The 26,523-nt window shown below is 48.8% G+C and overlaps 1 protein-coding gene, 1 long non-coding RNA gene and 4 other non-coding genes across 6 annotated transcripts; 3 read left to right on the top strand and 3 right to left on the bottom strand.

Moving 5' to 3' along the window:
* Positions 1-11,501: 11,501 nt before the first annotated feature.
* On the bottom strand, positions 11,502-13,506 carry ARL4D (ADP ribosylation factor like GTPase 4D). Its single transcript, XM_043904745.1, has 2 exons — positions 13,387-13,506; positions 11,502-12,787 (listed from the first exon to the last, which is right to left on the bottom strand). Exon 2 carries the CDS (start codon positions 12,690-12,692, stop codon positions 12,090-12,092), a length of 603 nt encoding a protein of 200 aa, XP_043760680.1. The 5' UTR covers positions 12,693-12,787; positions 13,387-13,506; the 3' UTR covers positions 11,502-12,089.
* Positions 13,507-20,156: 6,650 nt separating this feature from the next.
* LOC122695767 lies at positions 20,157-20,263 on the bottom strand. The gene has a single exon (XR_006341522.1). It is a non-coding gene; the product is annotated as a U6 spliceosomal RNA (small nuclear RNA).
* A 2,254-nt stretch (positions 20,264-22,517) lies between these two features.
* Positions 22,518-22,624, bottom strand: LOC122695771. The gene has a single exon (XR_006341525.1). It is a non-coding gene; the product is annotated as a U6 spliceosomal RNA (small nuclear RNA).
* Positions 22,625-23,753: 1,129 nt separating this feature from the next.
* Positions 23,754-23,944, top strand: LOC122695964. Its single transcript, XR_006341687.1, has one exon. It is a non-coding gene; the product is annotated as a U2 spliceosomal RNA (small nuclear RNA).
* Positions 23,945-24,501: 557 nt separating this feature from the next.
* Positions 24,502-26,181, top strand: LOC122695179. The gene is made up of 2 exons (XR_006341319.1): positions 24,502-24,621; positions 25,277-26,181. It is a non-coding gene; the product is annotated as an uncharacterized LOC122695179 (long non-coding RNA).
* Positions 25,997-26,187, top strand: LOC122695963. The gene has a single exon (XR_006341686.1). It is a non-coding gene; the product is annotated as a U2 spliceosomal RNA (small nuclear RNA).
* The last annotated feature ends 336 nt before the right edge of the window (positions 26,188-26,523 follow it).

Below are 26,523 nucleotides of genomic sequence, written 5' to 3'. Positions count from 1 at the left end.
CCATCAGGTGGAAAGTATTGCACTAGGTGCTGAGGGCTATGAAAATAAATGTAACATGGAACTGAGAGTCTCCCAATCCAAGTGGGAGACTCAAGATTAAATGCTCTAAAAGAAGAATTAGAAGAGAAGGCATAATAACTCTTTCCAGAAGAATCGGGGAAGGCTTCACAAGAAAGGCTCTGATGGAGGAGAAAATTTTGGAAGGGGATAATTGTACCTCTCACAGGGATACAGGACAGAGGGGCAAGATTTACACCCTAGTATACAGGCCACACCTGGGCATGGGGAGTCTAACCACAGGACTTCAAACCATGTCCCCTCTCTTCGCCTCTGTATATTCATCATTATGTCAAAGGGTTTGTAATGCCCTTTTCTAACTATGCTCCACTGAAGGCAGAGTAACCAGCTGTCTCTGTTTGCCCTGGTTTGGGAGATTCCTTGGGATTTGGGAGTTTTGATGCTAAAACAGAACAGATCCAGGATGCTGGTCACTGTAACTGAAGGGTGATCCTCACAGATACCATCGGGAGCTCATAGAGGCAGGAAGCAGAGGAGGCAGGACTCAGGGTGGAGGACGGTCCAGGGTACTCAGATCTCCCACTTCTCCTCTCACCGGATCAGTCATGATGCTTTTTACACATGGAGTTTCTTTGTTAGATTTTGTTGGAAGAAACATTGCTGTTAGTTTTTTAAACAGTTTGAAAACCATTGGACTGAATGGTCTCTAGTGTCCCTACCAGTCTTTTGAAATTAAAATTATGTATCTATGGGAAGTTGATTTTTATCTCTCCTTTCCATCATCCTACCTTGTATTTTTTTCCCCCTTTGTCTAATGAGAGGCACAGTGGCCTATAAGACAGATATAAGTATTTTGGCTCAAAAGTCTTCCTTCCTATAGGACTTTTAGAAGCTCTAAAATAAATGAGAAAATACTAAGCTAAATTAAAATTGAGGGGATTTTGCGTCAAGGTTTCTTTTTTGATATGGACTATTTTTTAAAGTCCTTATCGAATTTGTTACAATATTGCTTCTGTTTTATGTTTTGTTTTGTTTTGTTTTTTTGGCTGTGAGACATGCAGGATCTTAGCTCCCTGACCAGGAGTCAAACCCATACCTCCTACATCAGAAGGAGAAGTCTTAATCACTGGACCACCATGCAAATCCCAAAATTGAGTTTTAAAATCCATACCATTCCAGCCTAAAGGAAGGTATCTTTCGTTTTATATCTTTCTCTCTCTCCACCTAGCACCACTTGTTCTGAAATTATATCTCTGGGGATAAGTTTGGTGATTGGGGGACAATTGTTCAATTGTGTCCAACTCTGCAACCCCATGGACTATAGCATACCAGTTTCCTCTGTCCTCCACTATCTCCCAGAGGAGAGTTTCCATGTCACATTTATTTTCAAATCTCTCAGCACCTGGTGCAATACTTTCCACCTGATGCGAAGAGCCAACTCTTTGGAAAAAACCCTGATGCTGGGAAAGATTGAAGGCAGAGAATGACAGAGGATGAGATGGTTGGATGGCATCACCAACTCAATGGACATGAGTTTGCTCAAATTCATGTCCATTGAGTCGGTGATGCTATCTAACCATCTCATCTCTGCCACTCTGTTCTTTTGCCTTCAATCTTCCCCAGCATCAGGGTCTTTTTCAATGAGTGTGCTCTCCACATTAGGTGGGCAAAGTACTGGAACTTCAGCCTCAGCATCAGTCCTACCAATGAATATGCAGGGTTGATTTCCTTCAGGATTAACTGGCTTCATCTTCTTGCAGTCCAAGGGACTCCCAACAGTCTTCCCCAACACCACAGTTCAAAAGCATCAGAATTCAGTGTTCACCCTTCTTTATGGTCCAGCTCTCACATCCATACAAGACTGCTGGAAAAACCATAGCTTTGACTATACAGACCTTTTTCAGCAAAGTGATGTCTCTGCTTTTTAATACGTAGAGACAAGGGGACAATGAATCACCCTAAAGAATCTCTTCTTTTTCAAACAAACAAACAAAAAAACCCCTCTTGTTTCAGGGTGGGACCACGAGCTGAGAGGGGACCATGAGAAGCAGTTGGAAACAACATCCCAGCTCTCCCTCCCATTTCACCTCCCTCTGGCAGCTCTAATTGAGGCCTGTCACAGGGAGAGAAGCCAGCTGCAAATTGCATTCATCAACGAATTACCGCAATTACAGCCCCAGCCCCAGCCTAATGGGGGTGACACGTCCGGTCAGGCAGTCCCTTCCTCTGATTCAGAGATGCCAAATGCTTTGGACTGCCAGGGTCACTTTCCCCAATCCAGACCCAATGCTTTATCCTGGCCCCACACCCTGCCTTCTGTCAATACAGTAGGAAGGATGAATGCTCCCCCAAACTCCTCCCAGGTGCTTCCATCTATCAACTTTCACTGAAATTCACCCAGCAATCTAGGGCCTAATCCCCTGCTGTTTTTTTTTTTTTTTTTCTTTTTGGCCTTGCCTCACAACATGCAGGATCTTAGCTCCCATGCCCCCTGCAGTGAAAGCTCAGAGTCTTAACCACTGGACCTCCAGGGAAGTCCCTCTGCTGCTGTTTTTTAAGCTGAGTTTCCTCCAGATTTGGTCCTTGGAAGAATTGATTTGCTGACAGTTCAAGGGCCTTTTAAGAATGTTTTCCTTGTTGGCAGAGGGCCAGCCCACCTTCTCCATTCCTCCTGCCCACCCTGACACACAGGGCCAGGTCTAGGGTGAGGCTCAGATGAAACCTGTGGAGGTGTAGTGGAAGTGTCACCTCCCAGAGGGAGAAGTATGTGGCCACCCACATCTGTCCGCAGCTGCTTCCTCACTCCCTTCCCTGGAACCAGCAGTCCTGGTTTCAACAAGAGGGGTGTGTGTGTGTGTGTGTGTGTGTGTGTGACAAACCACAGGAAATCCACATGCTAGAGACAGGAGGGTTATGGAGCGCCTGATACTGCATCCCTCTGTGTGATTTGGGGTATGAAAACACAACCAAATGCCCTCAGAGAATTCTTTCTTTTTCTCTCCCTTGCTTTTTTGATGAGAATTCTGGCATCTCTACAAACAGGGCTGTGCCAGAGAAAAGCGAGGTTCAGAGGTCAGTCCATCCATCCCCCAGCCTCTGACCAGAAACAATCATCTCTTCCTTTCTCCCAGTCTCTGTTTGAATTTGAGAGGGGACAAGGAAAGGAGGTGTCTTTCCAGTGCTGAAGTTTTTAAGGAAGCCAGCCCAGATTCCACCCTTTCCTTCCAGAGAATGTATCCTGTGATGTTTAAGTAGGAGTCAAGCCTTGAGAATGAATTTCTCCTGAAGTGTCCTTGTTCCAAGAAAGGAGGTGGGGATGGGTACACCTAGTAAAGGAAGCATGCAACAGAAGGGATTTGAGTCAAATGTCCCCTGGGACCCCAAAGTTTTCTCTCTAGGGGAACAGTGGGGTTCAACTGACCCATTGACAAGGAAAGAGGTCAACATGGGCAACCCAGTACCCCAACTTCCTGGAGGCTTTCAAAGAAACTCAGCATTTCATTCTGAGTTTCAGAAGAGAAAGGGCAGCTCAGAGGCAGGAACCAAGGATGCTGGGGGTAGGGAGGGACCAAGGAACAGAGAGAGAAACAAGGCGGGACGAAGGCAGATAAGGGCTGAGGTTGAGACCCAGAGGGAGAGTAGAAAGAGGATGGGATTGCCAAACACAGGCAGCAATCAGGGCTCTGGCGTGCCCAGGTCAGCGACTTCTTCTCCTCTCGGTCTACACCCTGAGTGGATGCCTTGATGCCCCGCCCAGGCCCCTCTACTGGCTGTGAGTGCTGGTTCCAATGACTCCAACCATTTGTGGTGGCCTCTTCTCTGGAGACCTGAGCAACCAGCAGCCTATTAACTGACTGATGGGATGGGGGAAGGGTACCAAAGACCAGCTTCCCTCCCTCAGGGGGCTCCTCTCTGTGGTTTCAGGCTCCATCCAGAGCTTCCCTACTGGGTGAAGTCCAAATCAGACTCCAGCTGTGAGAGGGGGCTTTTGCTGAGCCCCTCTCCTGCCCCATCCTGCTTCCCTCTCTCCTCTTCTCCTGAGACTTTGCCCTCAATAAACCTTGTGCCTCTGAATCCCTGTCTCAGGCTCTGAAGCGAGTATCTAGAATCTGTCTCTGAGTACAGATTATACCTTTAGCTCCAGTGCCAAGGAAGGTGTATCTGTGCACAATAAAACTAAACCTTAAGATATTATAGGCGATTTTTTTGAAAGAATGAGTGATTGGATTGATGCTCTGGGTGGGAGACAAGAGGGTGGAGGGTTTTATTGTAGAACTGACCTCTCCCACTACAAATACACACACATTCAGGCCACCTGCTAATGTTTGTGCAAACTCAGGAGCAGATAATCCAGATCCCCCAGCTGGCATCTTCCCCTTCAGTAGCTCCTGCCTGAGCTCTCTTTCTGCTCCAGGGGTTGGGAGAGGGCTGGGCTGAGGAAGGCAGCAAGTGATGGGAAGATGATGAAACTTCAGTCTATCAACACTGTTGCTACTATCTCAGCAGTATGATGAAAGGTCAAAAGCTATTGAGTAAAATCAGGTTAGGAATTTTCTGTGGATTCTAGTTAAGTGGGCCCCATCAGCAAACAGACAGTTAAAGAGATGGTTTATAGCATGAACACACCCTGATTGAAGCTATAAAATCACCTGCAAAGTAATCGGGTTTGAATCAATGAGAATCATAATTTGATAAGGTGTTTTCAATTAAATTGAGGGAATTCCCTGATGGTCCAGTGGTTAGGACTCAGAACGTCCACTGCAGGGGGCACAGGTTCAATTCTTGGTCATGGAACTAGATCCCACATGCCACAACTAAGAAATTTGAATGCTGCAACTAAGACCCAACACTGAATAAATACATAACTTTTAAATAGTAACAATATTTTTAAAAGAAATTGAATATGAACAACATATGTAATTTAAGAATTTCTGGGAGCCACATTTTTTAAAGGTAAAATGAAGCAGATGAAACTAATTTTAATGAAGCATTTTAACTCACTATATTCAAAAACTCAACATATCTATATAAAAAAGTATTTATGAGATGTATACATTCTTTTTTCATACTGAGTCTTCAAAATCTGTTGTATATTTCACACTTACAGGTCTCAGAGCAGTTACATTTCCCCTGCTCAGTGGCCATGTATGGCTGGTGGCTGCCATGTTGGATATCACAAGCCTAGAACTTGGGAGTCCCTTTCCTATCCCCTGCCCTACACTGGGCTCCTCTGGAGTGCCGAGGCAGATAACGGGATCTAGATACAGTTTGACTATCCTGGGGTGACCTTGGGAGGAGCTGGGGGAGGGGAGTGGTGAACAGACTCTAGGCAGCATCCCAGACCAGGTAACCAATTTCTGGAAAGGGAGGAACGAAACTGTCTGTTAAACCTCAACCTCAGGTCTTGCCTCCTGAACAGTAGATAGGACCAAGAAAGTACTTCCAATCCCATGGTCCTCCAAGCCCCTACTTAATCAGAATACTTAATTCCAGTTCTAAATCTGCTTCTTTTCCTCACCTCCTCCAGGAAACCCTCCCAGATAAACTCCCTAACCTTATCTGATAGTGTCTTTCCTGAATGCTATTAGCATTTATAGACTAAAACAGATTCTTCACTGAGGTGACACCCCAACCCTCCAACTCTTGGGTGGGCACCCCGCATTCCACAGATACAAGGTGATCACCTACTACACTTATGAGTGTGCCTGCCACTGTCCTGGGGATACAGTGGTGTGCAAAATGGAGGAAGGCTTTCCTGTTCAGCCTGGAGATGAAGGCAGACAGTAAACAAACTTAAAAACAAAACAAGGTCATTTCAACAAGAGATAAGAGGAAGACAAAGATCATTAAGGAGTTCCCCATGCCCACCTCCTACTCAGGACCAGAGAAAGAAAACCAGAAAAGATAATTATGTATTCAACCCCCTCCCTTTACAGATGGGTAAACTGAGGTCAGGGGACAAGAAATGACTTGGTCAAGGTCACAGAAGTCTTGCTTCGTGGGTTACTTTCTGAGGTGCTGCCTGGTCCAACCGGTGGCTCTGTTCCTCCCCCATTACACTGGGAGAGTTCCAGGGAATGAGCAAGCACTTCTGCCTCCTTCTCTTTCCTGAGGGATAAGAGTCAGCATCTGGAATGGAAAGCAGGGCATGATCTTATAAAAACAAACACAGTCAGAAGCACAAAACCTCACTTTCAGCAATCTTTAAAACCAGCTGTCAGCCCCACCCTACTCCACCAATCTTTTCACCAGATTTATTACAGGGAGATGGGAGGTGCTAAAGAGATAAACCCTCCTTCCTCTCCCTCTTCACCATCACACCACTCTATCCAGGAGGGGCAGAGACCCGGATTAGTGCAGAGACCTGAATGAACTAAATAGAGATGCAGTCCCAAACAGCCCAGGGTAGCTGAGAGATCTGACACTTCACACTTTGGCTTCCGGGTTCTGATTCCGGGAACCCCTGAGTTATAGCGGCTGGTGGGGGGCCCTATAAGATAGTGGGGGGAGGTCCCAGGCCCCAGCTGCCCTCCTTCAAGCTCAAATCTGTTCACATTCCCTTCAGAGCATGTGCTCCTATCTCAGCCTCACTCCCTCCCTGGGCCAAGTCCCAGGGATTTATTTCAGGAACTGTTTCGCCCACTCTGCCTGCCGCCTGTGAGGAGCTGGGTGCTTAGGGTGTCCTCACCATCTGCCCACCTCCATCATCAGCCAAGCACCCCTGGGTGTAGCTCAATCCTCAGGCCTGCAAATCCTCTACCTTCGCTGGTGATTGTATTTCTTACCACCCATAAAGCAAGAGCACTGTGAAGTCTATCCACTTCCACCCTTCCCACTCCTCAACCCCCCAACCCCCACCCCTAATCCCCCACCCCCATCCCTCCACCCCTCCCACCTGCTCAGGCACAGACACACCCTTCAGCTTAAAGAGGCCTTAAAATCTGAGGTTGGAGGACCAGGAGGCTGGTTTAAATTCTCCACCAACACATACACTCAAACACTCTCTAAAGGCACACACACATACTTGGTCACTATCTAGAAAAATTTGAAATAAGTGTACCCTTTGACACAGCAGTTCTAGGAATCATCTTACAGGAAATCTCCAAGTGTACAAAGAAATATATACAAGGAAGTTCATTGCTGGAGACACACTGTGGATTTAATTCATAAATGAAGGTCCATTCATACGATGGAATCTCATGTAGTCATCAAAAAGAATGAGAAAAATCCATATGTCCTGACATTGAATTATGCCCAAGATATAACCTGAACAACAATATGCCTGAGATAATCCCATATGTGTCATATATACATGTGAAAGATTATCTATAAAAATCTGTTCAAAATGTTAAGCTAGCTCTGAAGTTTAGATGATGGCGTGTTCCATTTTCTAAGTTTCCTTCATAACAAAAACCTATAACTTTGGTAATCAAGTGAGGCAGGGAAGAGCAGCAAAAAAAACAACAAACACATTTTTTAAAGGAAGGAGGGATGAACAAACACCCTCCTCTGTCTTAGCTTGGGGAAGAGGTTCCATGACACCCATCTGCAAACTCCCCAGCCAGGTCCTGCAGATGGCCTTGGAAATGATGGGTGGCTACATACAGACTGCCCATCCCTTATAGCCCATTGCTGGCCTGGGCCTTCCTTACTGCCTTTACTCCCTCCCCTTCCCTGGCCTCCATTCAGAAAAGGTCCGTGTTAGAGAACAGGCTGTCCTGTGTACTCCTAGTTCTTCAGTGGAACTCAGTGCTTCCCAGGCCATGGTGGAGGTGTCCATCTCCAGAAAAACTTGGCATGATGCATGGTCAATGTGAAAGGAGGATGGGGACTTCTGGCCAGATTTGAGGCCAGAGCTCTGCTGGGCTTTGAAGATAAAGTCCCCGCTCTTCAGGAAGGGGAGTGGGGGAGCGGAAAGCTGGCCCCTAATCTAATCAAGGCAGGGAGGGAGGGAAAGAGCTCTGAGGTCCTGGACTTGCTCCCTGTCTCCTATCTCCTGCTGTCTGCTGAGAGAATCCAAAAAGACAGTCTGAGAGGAAGGATCTGGACACACCACTAAGTAGCTTTATCCTCTGGCAAGTCACTGCCTGCTTAAGGAATTCTTTCCTCCCTTTTTGCTACTTTTTTCCTTTCCTTGTTTTGGTCTCGCCAAGCAGCATTCAGGGTCTTTCTTAGTTCCCTGACCAGGGATCGAACCCATGTCCTCTGCAGTGGAAGCACAGAGTCCTAACCCCTGGGCCACCAGGGAAGCCCCTCTTTTTGCTACTTTTTCTTTGCCTTGAGCACACGCAGCATGAGGGGACAGGCGGGGGAATGGAAAGGTGAGAGACCACTGCCATCTTTGCCCTCATGAGGGCTTTGGGGAAGCACAGGGCACCCAGGGAAAACGCCCTCCACCTGGATTTTACCATCCAAACTGTGTGAGACGAGGTGGCTGGGGGAGGGGCTTGCAGCTCCGAAGGGAGCCCCAATGCTGGGTCCGCTGATTTCCTTTAATTTCACCTCACATGCAGTCAGTCCCTGACCTCCACTCCTGACCCCTGGACATCCTCGGCCCTGAGGGATCCTCTCCCTCAGTACCTATTCAGGGACTCAAAGAAATTCTCCTGGGCTTCCCTCGTGCTCCAGTGGTTGGGAATCCGCCTGCCAAGGCAGGGGACTCGGGTTCCATCCCTAGTTGGGGAAGATTCCACATGCCTCGGGGCAACTGAGCCCATGCGCCACAATTACTGAAGCCCGCACACCCTAGAGCCCATGCTCCATGACAAGAGACGCCACCGCAATGAGAAGCCTGCATACTGCAACTAGAGAGCAGCCCCTGCTTGCTGTGATGAGAGAAAGCCCGAGCACAGCAAGAAAGGCCCAGCACAGCCAAAAATAATAAATAATTTTTTTAAGGAAGCTTAATAAAGAAGCTAAGACAAATACCGTCAATCCTGATCCCACTCCCATCCCAAGCCAGCTGGCCCAGAGTTCAACACACAGAATCCCTGAGGGGATCACCTCCCTCCCACCTCTCTGTCCCTTTGATGGACTAAGGCAGGAGGATTATTTCAAAGCTCTGGATCCCCACCCAGCCAGAATGTAGCTTTCTAATCAGAATACCCCAGTGCTGCCTTCTCCCTACAACCCCTTCAGGGCCACTGGCTTCTCCACTTCACTGTCACTTGTCGCCAGTATCCTCTCCCTCCACCCCCCAGGTGGTCAGGGCACAGGGCTGTGGGGAAGAGCTGGGACATTCACAGGTCTGGGAACCATGACCCTTCCCCAGGTCTGGAGCATGGTGGGGCAGTGGGGGGAGCAGAAGACAATCTAATAAGATGGGGAGGGAGGATGGTTGGCAGAGCCGTAGAGCTGGCACTGCAGAGGCCTCTCTGCTAGAGATGGGGGAGCACCTCCGAGTTATGTTGCATGCATGCTAAGTCACTCAGTCGTGTCCGGTTCTTTGCAACCCTGTAGACTGTAGCCTGCCAGGTTCCTCTGCCCCTGGGATTCTCCAGGCAAGAATACTGGAGTGGGTTGCCATGCCTTCCTCCAGGACATCTTCCCGACCGAGGGACAGAACCCTTGTCTCTTATGTCTCCTGCATTGGCAAGCGGGTTCTTTAACATAGTCCCCCAAATCCAGAGACCTCAGTCCCCCAGGCGACCAAAAATGGAGAGAGCAGGTCCTTGGAGATTTTAAGACAGAAGAGAGAATTGGGGTGGAATGGGGAAGAAAGATCTCCCAGCAAGAGCTTAGGGTTCTTCCAGCCAGGGCCTCCCCAGCCTGCTCTCGGGCTGCAGGAGAGGACTCTGCCCTGAGGACTGGGACAGATGAATCACAGGTGTGTGTGGACGGGGGCCAGGTAGCACGTGTCCCCAGCAGAACCAGTCCAGCAGCTCTGCCCAGCAGGCCCCAGTGCTGACGCAGACTTGGGCACCCTTCCGGATGGATGCACACCCACCCCCATCCTACCAGGCACCTTGAGGGCTGGGGGAGGGACGGTGCACAAGTTTAGCAAATCTGAACTGGCCCCAACTCAGCGAAATTCCGCTCCTGCCAACTGGCTAGGAAGAAAGGAGTTCCTTAGGAAGGCTCCCCCAGGATGGGGTTGCCAGCACCCCCCCTCTGTCCCCAGATCCTTTCATCTGATTCTGGAGCCAGGACTCTGAAGTGGCTCTTAGGAGCCCTTGTTGGCACAAAGGGTGGCAGCAAGACTGAGGGATTGGAAAGAATTGATGGTGTTTGGCTTTTACTTACAACTCCCACTCAGATTAGGAGGATCTAATTGTCCTCAGACACAGCTGGCCCTCCTGCTGGTGAGGAGGGGGTGGCCTTAAGAGTCTGAGCAGGCCCTCACGACATCAACATTTTATTCTTTCCATCATTGCTAACACTGGTGGCCTACACCAATATCCAGCAGTCCTCACTCCCACCTGGCTCAAACAGCTACTAGATTTCCCCTCTCGTGGGAATAGCTACCATTCCCAGAGCTGGACGACTCAGGGCTTAGTCACAGGTGCCAGGCTGGCTCAATCCAGCACAGGCCTCCCCAGCACCAGTCACTGCCATTGCTGCCAGTGAGCTGCAGTCAGCAGGATTGAGCACATAGAGGTGGCTTCAGACCAGGAGGAAATTACTTTCCATTCTCAGCACATCCCCCAAGGTGTGTGCTGGGTTGGGGGAAGAAATCAGACTAACCACTTGAGTGCTGGGGGTGGGACAGAAGGCCCTTTGAGGACTTACCTATACAGACCTAAGAGGTGGACCCAAGGGCAAGAACATAGGAACACCTGCAAAACTTGAAGTTAAATCTGCAAGGGGACTTTCCTGACAGTCCAGTGGTAAAGAACCTATCTGCCAATGCAGGAGACACAGGTTGGATAGCTGGTCCGGGAAGATTCCACATGCCTTGGGGGAACTAAGCTCATGTACCACAACTACTGTGCCCACACACCCTAGAGCCAGTGCTCCACAAGAGAAACCACAGCAATAAGAAGCCTGTGCACTTCAATGACGAGTAGCCCCCACTCACTGTAACTAGAGAAAGCCCACACACAGCAACAAAGACCCGGCACAGCCAAAAATGATAAGTTTTTTTTTTAATGTCTGCAAGGGGCCAGTTAGTATCAAGTAAGAGCCAGAGGATGAGGGAAGAAAGGGAGAAAGAAGGGACCCCAAAAAGCCCGGCAGAGATCAAGCAATGTGATGTGATGTGTGTGTGTGTGTGTGTGTGTGTGTGTGTGTGTGTATGCGCAACCCCACGAACTGTAGCACACCAGGCTCTTCTATCCACAGATTAGGCAATAACATGGAGTTACTTCAACTCTCTCTAATCCCCACCAGCTGCCCCATGAACACACAATCTAATTTTTTAGAAAAGGGCTTGCTTTGCAAATCCAGCTTCAAGATAAGTCCCTCCTCCCAACCCCTGCCTGCCCATCTGGAAATCTTGGACTATCCCTGAGGCAAGGTAAGGAAAGGAAAATGCCAAAACAAGGTTAGAGCTACAGCATCATCAGTCTTTAATAACTTATAGGCAAACGCTAAAAAATAGTTAATAATTATACAGAGGACATACATGGCTTATAAAAATGGTCGTAAGTCTACAAAGGGGGGATTCTTGGCACTTTCATACAAACACAAAAATATAAACAATTATGACTGGCACCCCTAGAAGAGCAACCTAGGGACACCCCTCAGTTGGGGGTGGAGGGGAGCCAAGAGCTAGTTCTCATTTATTCCAAATGCATCCTCCAAGCAACTTTCCTTTGCCCCTAAACACATCTAATCAAAAAGCCAGAGAAGAAAAACAGGAAACAGGGTCGAGGTAGAGTCAGTTTACATTTAAGCCTCCACAGTCCTGCAGCCTCCACTTCCCCAGAAGTGAGGATGAGGGAGAGATGTGAGAACACATCGCATCTCCCGTCGCCCGTCCCGTGCTGCCCCCAAACAGGACCCCTGTTGTGCTTCTTGGTCCTCCATTGAGGCGGACAGGTCCTGCACCCTGGGGCTGAGTGAGGGGCCACAGGCTCCGCCTGGCTGTCCAAGTGTGCAGACCCCTACTGGTGAGGAGGGGCAGCCTCAGGTCACCGTCGCTTCTTGCCTGCCCGGGCAGCCTTCTTCCTCTTGAGGATCATCTCATACAGGCGCTCCAGGCCTGGCTGCAGGCCCAGTCCGTCCACAGCACTGCAGCCCTGCACGTAGGTGAGTGTGGCAGTAGCCAGCTCCCGGACCGCCAGCCTCTTCTCCACCTCGGCGGCGCTCAGTGCCCCGGGCTGATCCTGCTTGTTGGCCAGGACCAGCACAGGCACCCCCTGGTTGTCCGAGGCCCGGCTGATTCGGTGGAGCTCCACCTTGGCCTCCTCCAGCCGCTCAGCCTCAGCAGCATCCACCACAAACACCAGGCCATCTGTCCGGCGTGTGTAGGAGCGCCACAGCGGTCGAAGCTTCTCCTGCCCCCCGACATCCCACACTTGGAAGGTGATGCCACGGGACCCCCCCAGGGGCACCCGGATCTTCTCTGTGTTGAAGCCTTTGGTGGGGACGCTCTGGACAAACTCTTTGAACTTGAGGCGGTAAAGAAGGGAGGTCTTTCCAGCTGAGTCCAGCCCAATGACCACAACATGCAGGGCCTGGAAGTGGGGCAAGAAGGAGGTGGTGGGCGCCATCTCAGTCAAATGGTTCCCCATGTTGAACTCTAGCTAAGATGCAGGTCTTGGGGCTCACAGAAGAGGCAGGGAGGAGACCTTGAAATTGCAGGCTTTGGGGATCACAGCTGGGTTATCTGAACAGGGAAAGGTCATGGAAGAAAACAGGAGGATCGATGTTAAATAACAAACATGAAATTTACAACTTCTTGATCACGTCCTAAATCAGCAACCCACTTTTTAAAATTCCTTTTTAAAAATTTGTTTTCGTTGTGTGTGTGTGTGTGTTTTTTTAAGCAGCTGCAGGTATAACAGAGGCTCTCCCCCGTGCCCTGGGGGCCATGACAGGGGTGATGAGACTGAGAGAAACCCCTAGGACACTGGGACACTGAGGTTGGAGAGAGAGGCCTGGATGGGGGACAGTCAGCTTCCGCGCTTGTGGTATGGCAGCAGGCACCGCGACCCCAGCTCCCCAGGAGAGAATCCTCGGGGGAACCTGCATCTGGGGGGCAGTGGCCTGAAATTAAGAATCAAGGTGCGGGCGCTGAAATTGGAGAGAAAGGCCCACTCCCACTCGCCTTCCACAACCCCACGGTTGACACGCCCCTCCTTACACTGAGACCCCCCTCCCCACTGCCCCGCAACACTCCGCTGCCCGCCTTCCTCCGATCGCCGACTCCAGCTCCCCCGGCCCCGTACCCAGACCGCCTCGTCTCGGCCTGAGGAGCGCCTTTACCTCCCGTCAGCCGCGCTCTCCCCGCTCCCCTCCGGGCCAGCCCCGCTAGTCTCCACGCTGGTCTCCAGCGCGCGGGCACTGCGGAGCTGACAGGGGCACTCGGCCTTAAAACCCGCGTGTGACGTCACGTGGCGTGGGCCAATCAGCGGCCCTGCGGCAGCGAGGCGGGGCGGAGCGTGGAGATCCGCGGATTGCGCTCGGGTCCCCACTGTAATGCGACTCTGATCAATTGGTGACCGTTTTATTTGATCTTTTCTACCACTGCCTGTATTGGCAATTAAACTCGGGATTAACCCGGGATGGAAGGTGGAAAGGGCGTGGCAGCGTTTGGCTAGGGAGGTGAGGTGAAGAGCACAATACTCCCACATGCCCCTCACACAGGCAGAGATATTCACCCTACGTGTGCGCTTCCTCTGCCAGGGTCTACTCGAGAGATGTTGACAAGTCTTCCTCCTTTATCTTTCCTAATTCAATGTTCTAACCTGTGTGAACCTGGAACCCCATAAAGTAGTCTAAACCTATTACCCCTATTGATCCTCATAACAGCCCAGGAGGTAGGAACTGGTGTGGTCTCGCTACACAGGTGAAGAAAGCTCTGAAGGGCTCAATGACTTGTCTAATGTCGAGCGTGTGTGCTCAGTCAAGTCCAACTCTTTGCCACCCCATGGACTGTGGCCTGCCAGGCTTCTCTGTCTATGGAATTTTCCAGACAAGAATACTGGAGTGAGTTGCCATTTCCTTCTCTAGGGGATATTCTCAACCCAGGGATGGAACCCTCGTCTCCTGAGTCTTCTGCATTGGCAAGCAGATTCTTTACCAGTGGGCCACCTAGAAAGCCCCCAACGCCACACGTAGCTAGTAAATGGCTGAGCAAGGATACGTCTGAATCCAGTGCCTCAGCCCCTCACCACTTACCTATGCAGTCTCTCTAGTCAGGGAGATTATTAGCAGAATTCCCCCAGTTTCTGGTCAGAGTGCCTGCCATAACAGACCCCACCTTGTTCAAATCAATAAAGGCAGAATTCTTCACTTCACAGAGTGTTTACTGACTTCATTCATACAGTTTGCACTGCATGAGCCAAAGAAACTATGAAGACATAGCGAATGTGCAAACCACAAATGTGTGGCTTCAGAGGGCTTCTACTCTAGCAAGGGAGACAAGACTGGTCACTGACAGGGAACACTGGGACTCTGTAAATTGTGAGATAAGCATGTGTGGGACTTCAGACGGAGAAGGCAATGGCACCCCACTCCAGTATTCTTGCCTGGAAAATCCCATGAACAGAGGAGCCTGGTAGGCTGCAGTCCATGACATCGCTAAGAGTTGGACAGGACTGAGCGACTTCACTTTCACTTTTCACTTTCATGCATTGGAGAGGGAAATGGCAACCCACTCCAGTGTTCTTGCCTGGAGAATCCCAGGGACGGGGGAGCCTGGTGGGCTGCCGTCTATGGGGTCGCACAGAGTCGGACACGACTGAAGTGACTTAGCAGCAGCAGGACTTCAGAGGAGGGAGAGAAAGTGTCAACTAGAAGCTCCTGGAAAGGTTTCCAGAAATTAATGAGTCCTGTGTAGGACTGGCTGGGAGGTGGACAGCACTGTGTGACATCTCCCCAGTCACTATAGCCTGATTTAATCTGGGCAGCACTGAAGAGGAGATGTCACAAAGGAGCAGTGTGACCAAGGGCTAACAGTGATTACCTACAGGGAGAAAGGTAAAACTGACTGTGGAGAAGGGGATCAAAGGAGAAGCAAATTTTAACTATACTATTTCCATTTTTACAAGGAAGCCGGATTCCTGCATTTATTATGCATCACAGTATTAACTTTTTAGAAAACTGTCTGTAAGGGTGATTAGAAAAGAGGAGGGTGGGGACTTCCCTGGTGGTCCAGTGGCTAAGACTCTGCCCTCCAACACAGGGTGCCCGGGTTTGATCCCTGGTCATGGCTAGATCCCACATCTTGTGACTTAGAGTTTGCATGCCACAACTAAAAGCTGATGAAGCAAAGATCACAAAAAAAAAAAAAAAAAAAAGAGGAAGAAAGAAAAAGAAAAGGAGAGGGAAGCCATTGCCAGTCCGGAGGGCTTAGCCCTCCCTACCCACCAGCTCCCATCTGTTTAGCACCAGCCTGCCTTGCCACCTCCTCTTCCCCTTCCTGCTACAAACCAGCCACCTGGTTTCCCTTAACTATGCAGGGAGCTTCCCCAAATCCCTTAAGAGATCAAGACCTTAAGTAATTAGCTTGTTACACCCCCCATGTTGGGGGCTGGCAGGATGCAACAGGAGCTAAGGAACAGGGAAGGAACTGAGTTAGCAGAGGGGAAGACAGCACAGACCAGAAGGTTGGGAATGATTGGCCCATTTAAGTAGACACTGTATGCTAAGCTGTGGTCAAGGAACTTTGCATACTTTTCCTTTTATTCTTTCCTTTCTTTTAAAAAAAAAATTATTTTTGGCCTTCAAGCTTGCAAGAACTTAATTCTATGACCAGGGAGGGATAGAACCCTCACCCTCAGCAACGAAAGTGCAGAGTCCTAACCACTGGACAACCAGGGAATCCCCAATACTTCTCCTTTTTAAATATACAACTCATACCATATAGTAAGTATAGTTACTCTTAAAAGAGGACAGCAAGCCACAGAAAGGTGAAGCAACTTGTCCAAGATCACTTAGCTAAAAATTGGCCAAACTTGGCTTGGATAAAATGGTTGTGAAACCAAAAACACAAAGAGAAACAGAGAACCCAGGAAAAGAGAACACATGGAAACTGAAAACAGACACATTGTTTTGTGTTTCTTCCACAATCTTTGAAACTTCTTTGACATTTCTCCTACATCTCCTGGGCCTCACACAGGAGGGAAATTATAACTTGATTATCTGATAAGGGAGTTGAAACTGGCAGTCTCACCCCACCCTTCATCCTTTGCCTTTGCCCAGAAAGGTGTTGATGAACAAATGGGAAGGAGGAGGTGGGGCAAGGTGGGGGTGAAGAAAGGGGCCCAGTTTGTCAGGGCAACACCAGTCTGAGGGTCTATACCAGTCCAGTCTCCTTTAAAATGGGAACTCCAGTTCCCATTTCCACAACCAGCCTGGGGCCCAGGGAGCCTTCCTCCATTAGCCACCATTGTTGATACTGGCAGCCTCAGTTCTTCAGCCCTTTCTCTCCACAAGACCACAGCCCAGGTCCTAGTACATTGGAGGATTCACAATGCTCAAGAACATTCTTACTTTGAGCATTCATGGATGGAGTGCCTGCCAATCTGAAGGCCGCAGTGAAATGGATAAGGACCTGCCCTCATAGAGTGGACATTATAATGAGGAGTAGGGAGAGGCAGACAGTGACTCTAGAGCGTCATTTCAGATAGTGACATAAGCCATCGAGGAAAATAAACAGGGAAATGTGCTGGAGAGTGACTGGGGGGAGAGCTACTTTACACGAAGGAGGGGGCTGCTCATGAAGGCCTCTTCAGTGGTGACATCAGAGGCAAGTTTAAGTGGCCAGGAGACAAGGAAGCATTCCCAACAGAAGGACAGACTAGCTGGGACCTACCTGCTTCCTCCCATTGGCTCCTGACCCAGGTCAGATTCAGCTGCTGAGTGGAGATTCTTCCTCAGAGCTGTCTCCCCACCAGACTAAGCGCTGAGCCCAGAAGCTGGTTCTTCTCAGTCACAGCTCCGCAGCGCCCAGCGCTGTGCCTGCCACACAGTAGGCATTCATGAAACCCTCCATGATTCCTGACTACATGATGGATTGACTAAATGTACTCAAGGGTTTCCTTGAGTGTGGGAACCAAGCACCCGGCCTTAGCTGGGCGTTTCCTGGTCTGGGGTCCCTGAGACCTGGGGCTTGGGAGGGATACCTATAAAACCCTGCACTTACAGGCAAGGTCTGGGTAATCCTGAACCCTCAGGCCTTGGGGAAGAGGGATTTCTTAGAGGAGAAAAACAGAGACCATGTGAGGGATGACACTGGAGGGATAGGGCCCCCCTCAAGGCCTGGTGGGCTGAACCCTGGGCTGAGAGTCATCATGACTCCTGTCCTGACAAGTAGGCTGACTTAGAAAACCACTTTCCCCTAGGAGCGTTGATTTCCTCAGCATGTAATGAGGCGCTTAGAGACTCCAGGTCCCTTTCCTCAGGACAGCTCAGGCTTTGGAGTAGGGGAGGGTACAGGATGGGTGAAGTTAACCTAGGAAGCAGCTGAGGACATCCTTGTGTCCACTGCATCCCAACCGAGTACCTGAGTGCACAACTGAAGGGAGGAGAGGAGTCTGCAGGAGGAGGGATGGGAGGGGAGAGGAGGTCCCGGAGCGGCTTCAGACTGGAAATCACAAAGACACGTATTTCAAATCCCAGCTTTTCTTCCTCAGGAATAACACAAAGAGGGAATTCCCTGGGTGTCCACTGGTTACAACTGTGTTTTCCACTGCACAGAGCACGGTTACATCCCTGGCTGGAGAAAAAAGATTCCATGGCCAAAAAAACAAGAATAAAATGGGGAAAACACAACCTACTACTTAGAATGAGTGTGAAAAGAAAAAAGAAAAACTGAGAGGAAGGGGCCTTTAAAGACCCCTTGCTCCTACCAGGGGCCCATTCAGAAGCAGCTCATCCTAAACCAAGTTCCAGAGCCCAGGCCAGGGCAGAAAAGGCGCAGATGCTGCCCCCTGGTGGATGGGTCTGTCACTGCCTAAACCTGAAGCAGAGGGGCAGAGTAAAGTTGGACAGGTTCCTTTCCTTCCTTCTGGGGTCTTTTTGTTTGTTTCTTTTTCTGGCCGTGCCACCCAGCTCGTGGGATCTTAGATCCACTACCAGGTATTGAACCCTTGCCCTTGGCAGTGAAAGCTTGGAGTCCTAACCACTGAACTAACCACAAGGGAATTCCCCTGGAGTCTTCCTTTCAGACAGTACCTTCACTACAGCTTGAATGTACAGAGGGAGTGGAAAAGCCACCCTTTTCAAGTTGTTTTTGTGGAGGTAAGATCAGATGTAAATGAACATTTTCTGAGCAGGAAATCTGATTTCAGTGACATTTCTTATGCTTTTACTGAGGGCCTAATAGCTGGTGCTGGGAAGGCAGAGGTGGGAGGAGGCTGGAGGGTGGAGAAGGCTGTGAAGAGGCAGGTGCAGCAGGTTGTGGTGTCTTAGGAGACAGATCCACACGGGGACAGATTCCAGATTCCATCTGCACAGGAGACTGGCACTAGGGGAGACCTTGGCCTCAGGAGGGCCTTGGGTGATCAGGAAGCAACAGCAGCCAGAGCCCCAAGAGGGTGACAGTGCCCGGGGAGCAACAGCTGCCAGATGGGAGGAACAAGCTCACCAGAGAGACAGGGAGGTGAGCTGAGGGGAGAGAGCCAGGCTTACGCTGTGTGGGGAACTCGCTGTCGGTCAGTTATCCGAGCTGAGGGACTCTTTAGAGCTTTAACAAAGGGGCTGATCTCCAGAGACCTTATATGTTTGATTCAGCTTTTTAAAACTGTATTTACTTATCTGGCTGTATCCAATCTTAGTTGTGACACACAGGCTCCACAGCACTCAGACTTAGTTGCCTCGTTGCATGGGGGAATCTTAGCTCCACACCAGGGATCGAACTTGTGTCCCCTACATTGGGAGGCGGATACTTAACCACTGGACCACCAGGAAGTGCCTGATTCAGCTTCTTGATGTCATATATTTCTGTCAAGTCACCCATGTTGTTTGGCCCACACAAATGGGTGCACACTTATATTGGGGAGTTTGTCAGAATCATCTGGAGGACTTGATAAACACAGAGCTGGGGCCTCCTTTCAAAATTTCTGATTCAGAAATTTGAAGACTTTGTCAGACCCAGGCTAAGCACAGTATACATTGTCTCATTGGACCCTCATCCCAGTCATTCAACACATATTCATCAAAAATCAAGTACATTCAGAGCACTACCATAGGTGCTGAGAATGGACCAGCAAACGAAAGGTTTCCCATCAAGGTGAAAGTACAGCACTAGTGGCTGTATATTTGTGAATATACCTACATTCTATGTGTCCGTGTCCAAATCTACATGTATATCTATTCCATGTGAGCATCTGGGGTGTCAAAGCCACTTGGCAGCCAGCAAAAATACAAGACCAGGGGGAGGGGGATATGAAACAAGAAGGCTCAGGTTGAGTAGATATAGATAGTTTGCAAGACTGTCAAATGGAATCATTTCTATTTTACAGGCAAGAAATGACTTTCCCTAGGGTGTTCTCATTGAGACTTTCCCATGTGCTTGCATTTCCACGGATAGATTGCTCATCGGAGAGGCATTCTTATCATCCACAGTTAAAATATCAGTACCCCCGGTTTAAAAAAACCTGAGGCCCCAGTGGTTAGCAGGATGCTTGAATGCAAATCCTTACTTCTTTTCACATTAGTCAAGATGCTTAGCCTCTCAGCACTTCCATCTAAAACAGTGCTTTCAAGAAATAAGTGAGTCACACACATAACTTTTTTTTTTACTTTGGCCACTTTGTGGCCTTTGGAATCTCAGTTCTCCAACCAAGGATGGAACCTGGACTCTTGCATGAAAGCACTGATGCCTAACCACTGGACCACCAGGTAGTTCCCTCCTGCAGGTAAATTTAAATATTCTTAGGCATATATAAATAAATAAATAAAGAGAAGTGAAATTAAGTTTATTTTTTTCCATTTATTTTTATTAGTTGGAGGCTAATTACTTTACAATATTGTAGTGGTTTTTGCCATACATTGACATGAATCATCCATGGATTTACATGTGTTCCTTAAAAAATATGGAATGCTTCACAAATTTGCATGTCATCCTTGTGCAGGGGCCATGCTAATCTTTTCTGTATTGTTCCAATTTTAGTATATGTGCTGCCGAAGCAAGCACTGAAATTAAGTTTAATATGTTCTTTAACTCAAGATATTTCAGAAATTCTCTGGTGGTCAGTGGTTAGAGCTCCATGCTTTCAAAGACAAGGCAGGTATTCCATCTCTCCTCAGAGATCTTGTAAATCCTGAGGCACATCTCCCACCCCCTACCAAAAAACCCCAGATGTCTAAAGCATCAATTTTTCGGCGCTCAGCTTTCTTCACAGTCCCAACTCTCACATCCATACATGACCACTGGAAAAACCATAGCCTTGATCAGAAGAACCTTTATTGGCAAAGTAATGTCTCTGCTTTTTAATATGCTGTCTAGGTTGGTCATAACTTTCCTTCCAAGGAGTAAGCGTCTTTTAATTTCATGGCTGCAGTCACCATCTGCAGTGATTTTGGAGCCCCCCAAAATAAAGTCTGACACTGTTTCCACTGTCTCCCCATCTATTTCCCATGAAGTGATGGGACCAGATGCCATGATCTTAGTTTTCTGAATGTTAAGCTTTAAGCCAACTTTTTCACCCTCCTCTTTCACTTTCATCAAGAGGCTTTTTAGTTCCTCTTCACTTTCTGCCATAAGGGTGACGTCATCTGCATATCTGAGGTTATTGATATTTCTCCCGGCAATCTTGATTCCAGCTTGTGCTTCTTCCAGCCCAGTGTTTCTCATGATGTACTATGCATATAAGTTAAATAAGCAGGGTGACAATATACAGCCTTGATGTACTCCTTTTCCTATTTGGGACCAGTCTGTTGTTCCATGTCCAGTTCTAACTGTTGCTTCCTGACCTGCATACAGGTTTCTCAAGAGGCAGGTCAGGTGGTCTGGCATTCCCATCTCTTTCAGAATTTTCCACAGTTTATTGTGATCCACATAGTCGAAGGCTTTGGCGTAGTCAATAGAGCAGAAATAGATGTTTTTCTGGAACTCTCTTGCTTTTTCAATGATCCATCGGGTATTGGCAATTTGATCTCTGGTTCCTCTGCCTTTTCTAAAACCAGCTTGAACATCTGGAAGTTCTTGGTTCATGTATTGCTGAAGCCTGGCTTGGAGAATTTTGAGCATTACTTTACTAGCGTGTGAGATGAGTGCAATTGTGCGGTAGTTTGAGCACTCTTTGGGATTGCCTTTCTTAGGGATTGGCATGAAAACTGACCTTTTCCAGTCCTGTGGCCACTGCTGAGTTTTCCAAATTTGCTGGCATATTGAGTGCAGCACTTTCACAGCATCCTCTTTCAGGATTTGAAATAGCTCAACTGGAATTCCATCACATCTGCCAGCTTTGTTCATAGTGATGCTTTCTAAGGCCCACTTGATTTCACAATCCAGGATGTCTGGCTCTAGGTGAGTGATCACACCATTGTGATTATCTGGGTCGTGAAGATCTTTTTTGTACTGTTCTTCTGTGTATTCTCGCCACCTCTTCTTAATATCTTCTGCTTCTGTTAGGTCCATACCATTTCTGTCCTTTATCGAACCCATCTTTGCCTGAAATGTTCCCTTGGTATCTCTAATTTTCTTGAAGAGATCTCTAGTCTTTCCCATTCTGTTGTTTTCCTCTATTTCTTTGCATTGATCGCTGAGGAAGGCTTTCTTATCTTTCCTGGCTATTCTTTGGAACTCTGCATTCAAATGGGAATATCTTTCCTTTTCTCCTTTGCTTTTCGCTTCTCTTGTTTTCACAGCTATTTGTAAGGCCTCCTCAGACAACGATTTTGCCTTTTTTTTTTTTTTTTAACCATTTTGCCTTTTTGCATTTCTTTTCCATGGGGATGGTCTTGATCCCTGTCCCCTGTACAATGTCATGAACCTCTGTCCATAGTTCATCAGGCTCTCTATCAGATCTAGTCCCTTAAATCTATTTCTCACTTCCACTGTATAGTCATAAGGGATTTGATTTAGGTCATACCTGAATGGTCTAGTGGTTTTCCCTACTTTCTTCAGTTTAAATCTGAATTTGGCAATAAGGAGTTCATGATCTGAGCCACAGTCAGCTCCTGGTCTTGTTCTTGCTGACTGTATAGAGCTTCTCCATCTTTGGCTGCAAATAATATAATCAATCTGATTTTGGTGTTGACCATCTGGTGATGTCCATGTGTAGAGTCTTCTCTTGTGTTGTTGGAAGAGGGTGTTTGCTATCACCAACTCGATTCATGGGGTTGCGATTCATGGGGTCGCAAAGAGTCGGACACGACTGAGCGACTGAACTGAACTGAAAATATCATTTCTTTTTTTTTTTTTTTTTTCTTTTTTTTTTTTGTTTAAAAATATGGAACGCTTCACGAATTTGCGTGTCATCCTTGCGCAGGGGCCATGCTAATCTTCTCTGTATCGCTCCAATTCTAGTATATGTGCTGCCGAAGCGAGCACGAAAATATCATTTCAATATGTAACTAATATCAACATTACAGAGATATTTTACAATTTTTAATACTAAGTCTTTTAAATCCCATGTGTTTTTTCCACTTTCAGTACCTCTGAATTGGGCGGAACCACCTGCCCAGCTCTCCCTGGCTGCATGTGACTAGTGGCAGCGACAGTTCAGATCAACAGAATGTTTCCTGTTGTTTAGTCGCTAAGTAGCCTCCAACTCCTTGGGACCCTGTGACCCGCCAGGTTCCTCTTTGTCCATGGGATTTCCTAGGCAAGAATTCTGTCATGGGTTTCCATTTCCTCCTCTAGGGGATCTTTCCAACCCAGAAATTGAGCCCGTGTTTCCTGTCTTGCAGGCGGATTCTTGACAATCTGAGCCACCAGCGAAGCCCACAGCTGAGGAGGAGGGGCCGGGAAACCAGGTCCTTGGCGGAGGGAGCTTTCGGTAGGAAGCCCGGGATCGGTTTGGTTCCTAGAAGCACCGAAGGACGCGGGCGCTGGAGTTGGAGTGAACCCCTCGCGCGGCCCGGCCCCGCCCTCCGCATCCACACGCCCCCTCTCTTCCCCGCTGTGGGCCATCCGCCTTCCGCCTGGCAGGGAAGCCCCCTCCAGACACCCGACCCTACGAAGCCCCTCTCTCCGCAGGCGGAGGCCTGTGTAACACACTGCAGCCCGGCCGTTTCGAGCGAGTCACTCTTGCGACCTTGTCTTCAGGAAAACTCTCGGCCAACAGCTCCTCTCACAGGTCCCTCTCGCCGCCCACCCCGCACCCGCTCCGGTCGGGTCTCTCCTCTCCCCCAGCACCAAGGACGAGCTCCCCTGCCGCAGCCCCGAGGCCGTCCCCAGGGCGCTGCGGTCCCGCCGGAGCCACGCCTTCCTGGCGACAGAGGGCGGGGCATGCAGATTTGAGATGGCGCTTCTGCCCGAGAACGACAAAGCTACAGCAGATGCGGAATTTCTCTTTCACAGTGTGGAGAATAAAGCCTGCTCAGCGTCTGGTGTGGTGCCGCCATAGCACTGTCAACGAGACAAAGGCAGGGCGCCCTGGAGTGAGCGGGGACCCGGGTCACACTGAGTGCAACATGCTCGAGAGCAGGACGGTGACAGCGACGGGCGGTGCGGCGGCATCGCTTCTCGGCCTTTTGGCTAAGATCAAGTGTAGTATCTGTTCTTATCAGTTTAATATCTGATACGTCCTCTATCCGAGGACAATATATTAAGTGGATTTTTGGAGCAGGGAGTTGGAATAGGAGCTTGCTCCGTCCACTCCACGCATCGACCTGGTATTGCAGTACCTCCAGGAACGGTGCACCCCTTTGGGGACACTTAAGGGAGTATCCAAAAGCAGAAACTAACTCTCTTCTGACTCTGCTAGGTCTGAAAGTTAGCTTCTTAAGTTTTTTTACAATCTACATGTGTATCTATGCCATGTGAGCATCATGGATATCAAAGCCACTTGGCAGTCAACAGAAATACAAGGCCAGGAAGAGGGGGATGTGAACGGAGGAGAGCTCAGAGTGAGTAGGTGTAGATCATTTGCAAGACTTCAAATGGAATCATTTCTATTTTACAGGCAAGAAGTGACTTTCTCCAGGATATACTCATTTAGATGTTCCAATGTGCTGCATTTCCTCATGTAGCTTCACAAGTACCCTCATCAGAGTGGCATTCTTATCATCCCCAGTTAAAATATCAGGACCCCTGATTTTTAAAACCTGAGGCCCCAGTAGTTAGCAGGATGCTTGAATACAAATCCTGACTTCTTTTCACGTTAGGCAGGATACTTAGCCTCTCAGCACTTCCATCTGTAACAATGCTTTCAAGAAATGTGAGTCACACACATAACCAAACTATTTTGTTTTTTGTTTTTTTTTAGTTTGGCCATGCCTGTGGCTTCTGGGATCCCAGTTCTCCAACCAAGGATGGAACCTGGACCCCCATACTGAAAGTGCTGAGGCCTAACCACTGAACCACCAGGGAATTCTCTCATGCAGGTAAATGCAAACATTCTTAGGCACATAAAAAATTAATAAATAAATAAAGAGAAGTGAGTGAAATTAAGTTTAATATATTCTTTAACTCAAGATATCTCAGACATTCTCTGGTGGACAGTGGTTAGAGCTCTATGTTTTCAATGACAAGGCAGGGAAGGTTCCATCCTATCCCTCCTCAGGGTTCTTGCAAACCCTGGGGAACACCCCCCCCACACACACACACACACACACTCACACATGCCTGCCAAAAAAAAAGATATCTAAACTATTTCAATATGTAATTAATATCAACATTGCCGAGATATGTTACAATTTCTAATAGTAAATCTTTGAAATCCCAATGTTTTCCACTTGAAAGTGGAAACCTTTGAATTCTCTGGTGCCTCTGGATTTAGTGGTACCTCTGAATTCGGAGGAATCACCTGCCCAGCGTTCCCTGGCTGCATGTGACTAGTGGCTGTGACAGCTCAGATCAACAGAATGTTTCTTCCTGGTTTTGGTGTGTAAGTAGTGTCTGACTCTTTGGGACCCTGTGACCCGCCAGGATCCTCTGTCCACTGGATTTCCTAGGCAAAAATACCGGAGTGGGTTGCAATTTCCTTCTCCAGGGGATCTTTCCGATCCAGGAATCGAACACATGTTTCCTATATTGCAGGCGGATTCTTGACAATCTGAGCCACCAGCGAAACCCACAGCTGAGGAGGAGGGGCAGGGAAACGAGGTCCTTGGCGGAGGGAGCTTTTGGTAGGAAGCCCGGGATCGGTTTGGTTCCTAGAAGCACGGAAGGACGCGGGCGCTGGAGTTGGAGTGAACCCCTCCGGCGGCCCGGCCAGCCCTCCGCATCCACACGCCCCCTCCCTTCCCCGCTGTGGGCCATCCGCCTTCCGCCTGGCAGGGAAGCTCCAGACACCCGACCCTACGAAGCCCCTCACGGCAGTCCGGGCGTTTCTAGTGAGTCAGTCTTGCGATCTTGTCTTTAGGAAAACTCTCCGCCAACAGCTGGTCGCAAGGGTCCCTCTCGCCGCCCACCCAGTCTCTCCTCTCCCCCAGCACCAAGGACGAGCTCCCCTGCCGCAGCCCCGAGGCCGTCCCCAGGGCGCTGCGGTCCCGCCGGAGCCACGCCTTCCTGGCGACAGAGGGCGGGGCATGCAGATTCGAGACGGAGCTTCTGTCCGAGAACGACAAAGCTACAGCAGATACGGAATTTCTCTTTTACAATGTGGAGGATGAAGCCTGCTCAGAGTGTGGTGGGGTGCCGCCATAGCACTGTCAACGAGGCAAAGGCAGGGCGCCCTGGAGTGAGCGGGGACCCGGGTCACACTGAGTGCAACATGCTCGACAGCAGGACGGTGACAGCGACGGGCGGTGACTCGGTATCGCTTCTCGGCCTTTTGGCTAAGATCAAGTGTAGTATCTGTTCTTATCAGTTTAATATCTGATACGTCCTCTATCCGAGGACAATATATTAAATGGATTTTTGGAGCAGGGAGTTGGAATAGGAGCTTGCTCCGTCCACTCCACGCATCGACCTGGTATTGCAGTACCTCCAGGAACGGTGCATCCCCTCGGGGACTATCACTGAAGTATCTAAAAGCAGAAATTTATTTTTTCAGGGTTTAATCACCTCAAGAAACTCACTTGTTGTGGTTTTCTGACAATGCTTCCAATCCTGAGAATTTCTGGAGAACAATTGCGAGAGTTTCTCCACTTCTCTTTGTGACAAAACATAACTGTGAGATTTGCTCAAACTGATTTGCTCAAGTTTTTTGAAAGACTGCCTTTTGCCCAGCAGTCTTGGGAGATTTCCCCAGATTTTTGCCTGGCCCAAACTACAAAAGGAAAGGGCGGCCAAGCTCCCACTTAATATTCCCAGTTTCTCCTCCAAAGCACTGGCTTGGCTTT

The sequence above is a fragment of the Cervus elaphus genome, chromosome 5 (genome assembly GCF_910594005.1).
Source record: "Cervus elaphus chromosome 5, mCerEla1.1, whole genome shotgun sequence".
In the NCBI taxonomy this organism is placed as follows: domain Eukaryota; kingdom Metazoa; phylum Chordata; class Mammalia; order Artiodactyla; family Cervidae; genus Cervus; species Cervus elaphus.
This window is presented reverse-complemented; position numbering and strand designations above follow the sequence as displayed.

Coding starts and splice junctions, on each gene's coding strand:
- ARL4D (XM_043904745.1), bottom strand. CDS start 12,692: ATGGGGAACCATTTGACTGAGATGGCGCCCACCACCTCCTTCTTGCCC.